This window comes from Lytechinus variegatus, chromosome 5 (genome assembly GCF_018143015.1).
Source record: "Lytechinus variegatus isolate NC3 chromosome 5, Lvar_3.0, whole genome shotgun sequence".
In the NCBI taxonomy this organism is placed as follows: Eukaryota; Metazoa; Echinodermata; class Echinoidea; order Temnopleuroida; family Toxopneustidae; genus Lytechinus; species Lytechinus variegatus.
The window spans coordinates 10,870,613-10,879,377 of record NC_054744.1 but is presented as its reverse complement, the minus strand read 5'-3'; the positions used below and the strand labels follow the sequence as shown (position 1 = coordinate 10,879,377).

Here is an 8,765-nt window from a genome sequence, read left to right as displayed (position 1 = left end):
ATAACAATTTAGATTATTTATTTTCATAACTATGCACGCACATAGGGAAACCATTCTTGGGCCGAGATGGCAAACTTTCTAGACATTGTGCAGACATGACAGTACTGATAAGCAAAAGCATTCAAGTGCCGAAAGAAAGTTATATCCCAGAATTGACAATTACTGTGCCAATGAAATTCCTATTCTTCAAAAAATACTTCTTTTTTTTATTAGTTTTCCGAGTGGACATATCTATCCTTTATATCATATAAAATTAGTCAATAGTCATTATATAGGTTTCACATTGTAGCAAAATATATCAACATCAATATATACAGATAATATATACAACTATTTACACCATGTATAGTATTGATATATCTCTGAGTAAAGCTGGGCCTCTTCCATTTAGTCCAAGGGGGACAATTTATCATCAGGGCCAAGCAGAATGACAAGAAATTGCACATTAGGAATTAAAAAAAAATATTTACAAAATTAGGGTGAAATGGTGAATTGTATAGAGACGATTCTGCCAAAGCCAAATATCTTAAACCCACTAGAAAGAGGTATTTAACTATCATATCACGCTTTGCATAATCTGTTCAAAGACTTTGCTTCGACTTCATGATCATTAAAACTTAAAACCAAATAGACTTAACTTTAGATCAAGGTGAAAAAGAAGTTTCCCTTAATTAAATGTTTCCAAGACTGCTTGGTTACTCAACTTGCACAGCTTCAGAAGTTTATATGGGGTCATCCTAAAAATTCAAGTTTCACAACTATTGCAGAGGAACTTTGTTTCCATATCAGATTGTTACATGTGATTAATGAACTAATGCATTTTGACAAAATATTACATCTTTGCTTGAGAATGTATGTAACTTACAGTGATTTCATTGATCTGGGACCCTTGTACAAAAAGAGTTGATATTAATTGCAACTTGAGATACAATCGATCAGAAGAAGATCTCCAGGGCTTGTGATAAAATGCAACTATTTGCCCAAGAGGGGACTGGAGACCAGGGGGCCGTTTCATAAAGCTGTTCGTAAGTTAAGAACGACTGGTGATCCTTTCTTAAACACTAAACCATCGCCAATTAACAATTTGGTATATACCATTTACCACAAGAAATGATCACCAGTCGGAAACACCCACCAGCTGTAAAGCTCAACCCAAGGGAACCTCTAAAATTGGTCTCAACAGACAGATGGCCTTTCCAAGCCGACCATTTTTTATTGAGATATCATGAGCTGGTCAACAGAAGAACAACATGGATGGAGACCCTGATCACAAATTTGTGAGAGCAGGGCTCTGTCTTACACAGAGCTGCGATTGATCCGATCAATCGCACCTATGGAAAGCCAGCAAAGTCAACATATAAAATGCACGTTTGTTAAAAAAAAATTCTAGATATGATTGTATATCCGTACATTAATTGATTTCTTGACAATGTGGTGGGTTCTCCTTTGTTTACAAAGGACATTTTGCATATTTCCTGTAGAAAAAATATGACACTGATGGATTTCCATAGAGTTACGATTGATTGGATCAATCGTGACTCTTTGTAAGACGGGGCCCAGAAAATCATGGATTATCACAAAGAATCCTTCCTCAAACAATCTTGAATGTGTGAAAGTACATGTTAACAAATGTTAAAACCTTCATGGAATATGGTTTTTTGGCAAGTCCTATCCAGTGAAGTTTATTTTGTCCTGCCGTGTAAAACTTACATGATAGTTTCATCTAGCTGTCAATATCAGAAAGTCTCAAATGTTTCATTCGGCTTTCAAGGGCTACATCTCGTCATTGACCACATGTATTTTTCTCTTAGCAACCGTTGTCGTGTAATGATCCACCTGGTTTTCCGAATGTTGACTTTGCTGTGCTTCCAGCTCCACTGTATGCACGTCCGATCTGTTCGCACGTTCTTCCGTTTCCAAGGCTACCGGCGATAGATAAATCTCAGAGTCCTTCATTCCGTGCTTTTCTTCCATAAGCTCATCATTGTCAAAAGCAGGTGATGTGTTTAGCGCGTTGCGTGAGCTAACGAAGATCTTCGGCGAATGACTCTGTGGGATGTCTTCACTCATCGGAAACTCGGTGGGTTCCTGGATGTTCATGAGTGTACGTGATGATCCTGAAATGAAAAAAATAATCACATTGTCAATGATAAGTGGGATATTGATCATCTGGTGCAGTTACATAAACTGAACTTTGTGATATCTTGAAATCTACGCTGAAAAATGTTCTCACTGAAGATCACCAACATAGAGAAGCGCACGTGGGACAGTGTATAATAATTGCTTTGAATGTCGGGCCCGACGCTTGACCCGAATCCTGTGCTTATTTGCTGATTTCTCAGCAATTACACAATTTCTTCCAGAATCCTTAGGCACATATGTTTTATTTATACAAACAGACACTTTGGTGGTCATTTAATTGGATTCTGTACGAACTCATTTTGATATCGTTACCAAAACTGGCATTTACCTTGATCTCTTGTTTCAAGGTAAGCTGCATAATACATGTGCAAAATAAGTGACATGTCAATGCTGCTTTTAAAACAGCACTAAGGAATCCCACTAGTCAAGTTAAGTTACATAGATGAATGTAATAACCTTGGTCACAGGCATTCATTGAGCATGCTGTGACAAAAGCGAAGATTGATAATTGGATAATTTCACAAAATCATACGCTGGATCAAGCATAACCAAGAGATGAAGTCTGCATAAACTACTGTGAAACTTCCTTTTGCGCCATGGCTGTCAGCGCAGAGGGTTATCTTTTATGTTTCGGGGGGGGGGGGTTGTCAATGTGCCCCAAAAAACAAAAGATAATCCTCTGTGCTGACGCCCATGTTATTATCCCTAAATAATCCTGAATGAACATTAAATGGTGAATATCATTTACCACAATAAAGGATCACCAGACATTCTTAAAGTCACTCTTAACTTATGAACAGCTTTATGAAACAGCCCCCAGATCTGACAGTATTGATGAAATGCTCTCCAGTGGGGTGTTTCATAAAGCCACTCGTAAGTTACACATAACTTTGTAAATGAATGGTGACACCTTCTGGGGTGCTAATAATCTGCTTCACATTCATTTACATGGAGCACAAGAAGGTATCACCAGTCGTTCAAAAGTCATACGTGACATACCAACATCTTTCTGAAACACCCATTAGCTGTATGACCAGCATGGGAATGAATGCTTACCTTTGACAGGAGAGGAGCCGAGGTCGGCTGAATCTCCATTGAATGGGTTGTACCTTGGTGCTACCAACAGCGCAAAGGACATCAACAGAACCTGCATGAAGAGAAACATTAAATAATAAATATGGATTAAAATGAAAAAAAAACAGTATTATCAATAGTAAGAGTCCCTTTTAGACTTTGTAGCACCAAACAGTTTTTCAGAAACTGATAATCATAATGATGATGACAACAATAATAACAATTTTAAGCTATAATGATAATAATAACAAAACCAACAAAATTATTCATGATGATGGTGACAATATATACACTACTGCCTATATATACTACAGTGTAGTTACTCTTCCGAATTATTTGAGGCGGATATGAGAGGTGGAAAACGCGCCAAACTGGATAACTGAAAATTCAAGTCTCTGTCAAATATACTCTGCAGGACGGCTTACATGTGGGATGGGCGGGAAGAGTACCCCCCCAAAAAGCTTTCAACTTACCATAATACATGTACTGGCCTGTGCTGTTTTACTTGTGGTCTTGGCAACAAGGTTCTGAAGTTTTCTAAGCTGGCTAAGAAGTGATCTACAAAAAGAAAACAGATGAATGAAAATTCAAATGAAGGCTATACTTCTAGGAGTGGACACATTTCATACCAGGGGCCCGTCTTACAAAGAGTTTATTTGAATTTTTGGGGGCTACCTTTCACAACTTACTACCTAAATCTGCAACATTAGATAAGCTTTGATTAACATTGCGATGAATGGGGATTTACAGGGCTCTATTGAGCATTTCAGGGGCTAAATTGCCCCCAGCTGCTGTGTCATTGTTTCCCAGGACAGCAAACCAATGCAGTCTTCTGGACAGACTTACTGATTGTTTGTCTCCAGTTCCTGGACCCTCTTCTGTAGCTCTCTGTTCTGCTTGGTACACATTGAGACCCTATGCTCCAGGCCATCCACATATTCTTTCTTCTTCTTCCTACTCTCTTGGGCCGACGCCTTGTTGCGGATCTTTCTCCTCACCGTCTTCAGACTCCTCTCCTCCTCCTGTTCATAGAAAAGGTTTTCAAGATAATATTGATCTGGTCAGGAGATTGAAACTCAAAGTAAGAAATCATTTAATTTCATATGTAAATGAGTAATAAATTTGTGAAACCTGTGAGATTGACTATTACACACGATAGATGTACTGTATTATTACTAATATTATCATCGTTATTATTATATCATCTTTATCTATTCATTATTCGTATTACTATTATCATCATTATTGATTTGAGCAAGAAATTATTTCAATCGGGTTTCGGTTTTTGCTTTTTTTATTAATGTACCTATTGAGAATATTCTGCAATATTTTGAAATACAATATGATCAGAAAATAGGTATATTTAATACTGTTTTATGAAACATCCCTAAATATAAGAGAGCACTGACATAGACAGCTTACACAAATATCAAATGATTGATTTTGGGGTGGTATTTACCTTCGTAAGAGGAACATCTGTCGGGAGAGTGACGCTCATTTCTTTCAATAATCTCTTCTCCTCGTCAGTCAAGACAAGCATTGGGTGAAGCTGAAATGAAAAAAAAGAGAAAATAGTAAAGTTTCAATGTTGCTCTAAACAAGGAACCGGCATCATAATATATACAGGCAAATTTTTTATTTTGGTAGCTACTTTTTACAACCTACTGGCTATAACATCTGCTACATTAGATAAGTGTTAAAACATCAGTGAATGGGGATTTTTCGGGGCTCTTTCTCTAAACAAAATTCCAGGGCTCTTTTGGAGGATTTTGGGGCAAAATTGCTATGAGCCTGCCATCATTTTTTTCGTGATGTATATGTATCGTCTCATTGAACTAAACATGTATGCCTTTATAAATGAAAACTGAAAATTCCTTCAATTTTTAGGCATTTTTCAGTAAAAGATTTCATTAAAGAACAAAGTGATTTTCATCAATCACCATCACCATGAATTGCCTGAATCAGACATGAGAGTGACAAAGTTACATGGTGATCAAATTTGCCATATATCTAAATTGAGCCTCCAAGAAGCATAGACAAACTCAGGATATCCATCATGTCAGGAATACTAATAATAATAAAAAGTGAAAATATAGTTTTTGAGTCATCTTGTCCCCATTAAATTTGATTAGTCTCAGAACTGTCTCCAGGTAGCAAGATGACAAGCATTTGCAACTTTCTTTGATTCTTTTTTCTTACAACAAATGTTGTGCATTTTTCACCATGTGTCATAATATACAAGCCTTTGTTTATCATCATCAATCATTTCTGATGATAAATACTTCACTATGTTTTAGTTTAATCCCAATAGCAGCTTCAGTTAAAAGCATTTTCCATTTACTTCATGGATCAAAATGTTTGGATATATGCCTCACCTTTTCTGAGCTTGAAACGTCTTTCTGTGTCATTGGCAAGATGTTCTTACTGGTACTGGTAGGGGATGACGAGAGCGAGCTGGTAAAAGCTGTTGATGAAAAGATTTACAAACACAACTTCATAATAATCTAAATGTACACTGTACATAAGGAATACATAAAAGAAAAACTTATCACTGGCAACACAACCATAATCCACAATAGCATTAAATAGAGTCTCATTTTAACATATTGTCTTTTTTCAAAAAGAGGTGTTTTTTCAACCTGAGTCAACATCCAGTATTAAATTTCGATATAAGGGTTAAAATCAAATACAGGTACCTTTCATTGTCATGGAGAAACATAATTTAGGGTTGCAAACTTCATATTTGGTAATACTATTTAGGGTAGGCTAGATACATTTTCTGGCTTGATGCCAAAATGGGTGGTTCCCGTTCATTCAGTCACTCAACCTGATACTATAAGTTGGAGGTCATGTTCTGACAAGTTTGTCATTCAAACCAACACTTGGCTGGAGGGTGCTTCATGACAGCTGTCAGCATTGACTAAATACTGATAGTAACCCGCAACAATTTAGTGTGGAACCCTTGCATTTAGATTGGTTGAGAGTCAACAATGGCAGCTTGTTGTCAGTGCTGACAAGTGTTCCTGCGACTGCACCTTTTAAACCATAGAGCACTAACTACGACATTAGTCTAAAAGAGGGATGTACTCAAGAAGAAAGCATCTTCATCATCATCAGTGATGAATTCCTTACCTGCATCTGTGAAGCTATCTGGACTACCCATGCTGGCGCTGATGCTATCTACGGTCGTAGAGGACACGGTGTCCGTGGTCAACATCGCATCTGAACCCACCAGGAAAGTGGACATGTCCACCATGTCAAGGGTCAGGTCATCGGTCACATGACCATCACCATCATGGCTGCTGGCGGGTGACCTCTGGTCGTCTGAAATGCCACTGTCACTGTTTTGGGGCGATCTGAGGTGGAAGTCTGGGGAAGGGACGGAATGGACGCTTGTCTCTGTCTCCTCGGCCGTCATCAGGCCCTCAAGAATATCAGTATCAGTCTGGTAGAGAATAAGTAAAGATGCAAATTATGACAATGTTGGAAAGGTCAGCATTATCATTTCAAAATTACCAAACAACAAAAGCTACAGGCATTTCCTTCATTATCAACTATGAAATAGAATATATTTATTTCTAGAAGATAATATTGACTAATTTTTTTGAAAAAATGTTTGACTTTGATTGAAACTCACTCACAAATTACCATTACCATCCTGTGCAATTCTTTATGCACAAAAAGGAGGTTAACAGTAGTGCACAACCTCACAATAAATCATGGCACTGTTTCACAATTAAATGTACTAAGTATTCACAAACTACCAGCAAGTGAATTTTTTTAAAGAGTTTAACCGTGAATTGATGTAACAAACATTTATTACTTTTGTAGTCGATGACTTCAAGATCAGAAGTTGTTGTCTATCTATTAATGAGTCTTTTCCACACCTGAATGTTCATGTCTTCTTGGTCATTCTAGCTGATTATGAGAAAGAAAAGATGATGAGATTGCTAACTTACCAAGTCAAAAGAGTTTGAGAAAGACAGACCTCCATCTTGGGCTTGGCAGTCTTGAATCATGTCTAAACTGAAGATCATCTCATCTGAGAGGATCGGATCTTTGCCGTCAAACAAGAGGTCCAAGTCCTCAGACGTTGATAATCTTTCTTGTCTATTTTGAGACATTTGTCCCAGCTGTTCTATACTGGTAGACATAGCTAGTTAGTCCAATCACCAAGGTTTCTGATCACTCGATTCAGAGAAGCACTGCCAACAGGGAGAAAAGGGAATGAAATAACATAATCTGGATGACAATCAATGTCAATTGTCAGTTTAAAAAAATAAAATCCAGGAAGGATAATAATGAACATAAATAATTAATTGTTTATGTTTATGTCCATGATGTCAGGATGTCCTAGCTGCAGCATGAGCTACGTACCGTATCTGATTCAGTTATTTAGTCAATAACTAAACTCATCTGCTTATTGAAATCATATTCATGAATTGCCAAGCATGCCAAGGCCAAGCCAAACAATGTGAAGCAAAGGCAAAACCCCACAAGATCAAGACAAGACCTGTGGCAACTGCCAAGCCAAGGCAAAATTGCAATTTGCATCAACATTAATAATTATTTTTGCCATCATCGTGCACCACCGCCGCGCCGGCGGCACATCGTCATCGATCACACTTGCACTTGCACTTCACAGTTTCACACAACTTCTTCACATTCTTGCGTAATTCTATATCCTAACTACATATCAATTGTTGTAACAACGTACCAGCAATCTATATCGATGAATGAAATAGTAGTCCCACGTTCCTTTAACAGAATTTGAACAGCAAACTAGAAATTCAACCTCAAACGTCTGTGTCAATTTGCTGAATGAAATCCCATGTAAACCGAATGTAGGTTGTGCATTCTAAAAATAGATTATTGCGTCAGGTTCCAGCGTGGCAGAGTTGACGTCGTGAACGTAGTTGCTGCTTCATAAACTCCTTACTTCAATCACGATATTGATTCGACGAAGTAAAACTCTAAAAAGTTATTCGAATCATACTTTGTATTTTATTTAATTTGATTACTAATTAAATATGCTAATAGCTTCTTATGAATATACTAAGACAATACTTTAGTATGCTTTTCAACCATGAACTTTTAAAGCACCTCGTTGTCAGACTAATTCATGTCACAAGTCGAATAGACTGAGTCCCATTATTTAAATAAATGTAGGCACTTACTGCACGGACCTAGTTGAGAGATAATACAACAGTCTAGTTTATTGACAGTCGCAATCGGTTGCGGACCAAAACAAACCCAAATAGCGGGGGTTTACCTCGTAAATTCCTTAGGTCATACTCATCCAATAAACGATTGGACACGTCAGGTTAAAGGCGGTGGGGGTGTGGCTAACCAGGGAGGCAAATAAGCCAGTTCGGATGTCCCATGCTTTTGGCAATTTTGTACAATTGACATTTCCTTTCTTTTTTTTTTTTTAGAGTAGGCTGCCGTGGGCGGATCCAGCTTTCGGGGGGGGGGGGGGGGGTCGGGGGATCCCGATCCAGCGACTATTAGCTGATTGTGTGTATGGGTGTTGCCCTAATGCGATCGAG

General features: G+C 37.8%; 1 protein-coding gene across 1 annotated transcript; it reads right to left on the bottom strand.

Moving 5' to 3' along the window:
- Positions 1–1,486: 1,486 nt before the first annotated feature.
- LOC121415315 (cyclic AMP-responsive element-binding protein 3-like protein 4) lies at positions 1,487–8,082 on the bottom strand. Its single transcript, XM_041608494.1, has 9 exons — positions 7,934–8,082; positions 7,176–7,421; positions 6,349–6,661; positions 5,592–5,680; positions 4,676–4,765; positions 4,063–4,238; positions 3,690–3,774; positions 3,199–3,289; positions 1,487–2,117 (listed from the first exon to the last, which is right to left on the bottom strand). The coding sequence occupies exons 2-9, from the start codon at positions 7,368–7,370 to the stop codon at positions 1,774–1,776; spliced, it is 1,383 nt and encodes a 460-aa protein (XP_041464428.1). The 5' UTR covers positions 7,371–7,421; positions 7,934–8,082; the 3' UTR covers positions 1,487–1,773.
- Between the last annotated feature and the right edge of the window lie 683 nt (positions 8,083–8,765).

Bases quoted from the DNA above. Each gene is read 5' to 3' on its own strand.
- LOC121415315 (XM_041608494.1), bottom strand. From the start codon at position 7,370: ATGTCTACCAGTATAGAACAGCTGGGACAAATGTCTCAAAATAGACAA. The intron at 6,662-7,175 runs GTAAGTTAGCAA...ATTCTCTACCAG, and splicing joins TCTCAAACTCTTTTGACTTG to ACTGATACTGATATTCTTGA. The intron at 4,239-4,675 runs GTAAATACCACC...TTCTATGAACAG, and splicing joins CAGATGTTCCTCTTACGAAG to GAGGAGGAGAGGAGTCTGAA.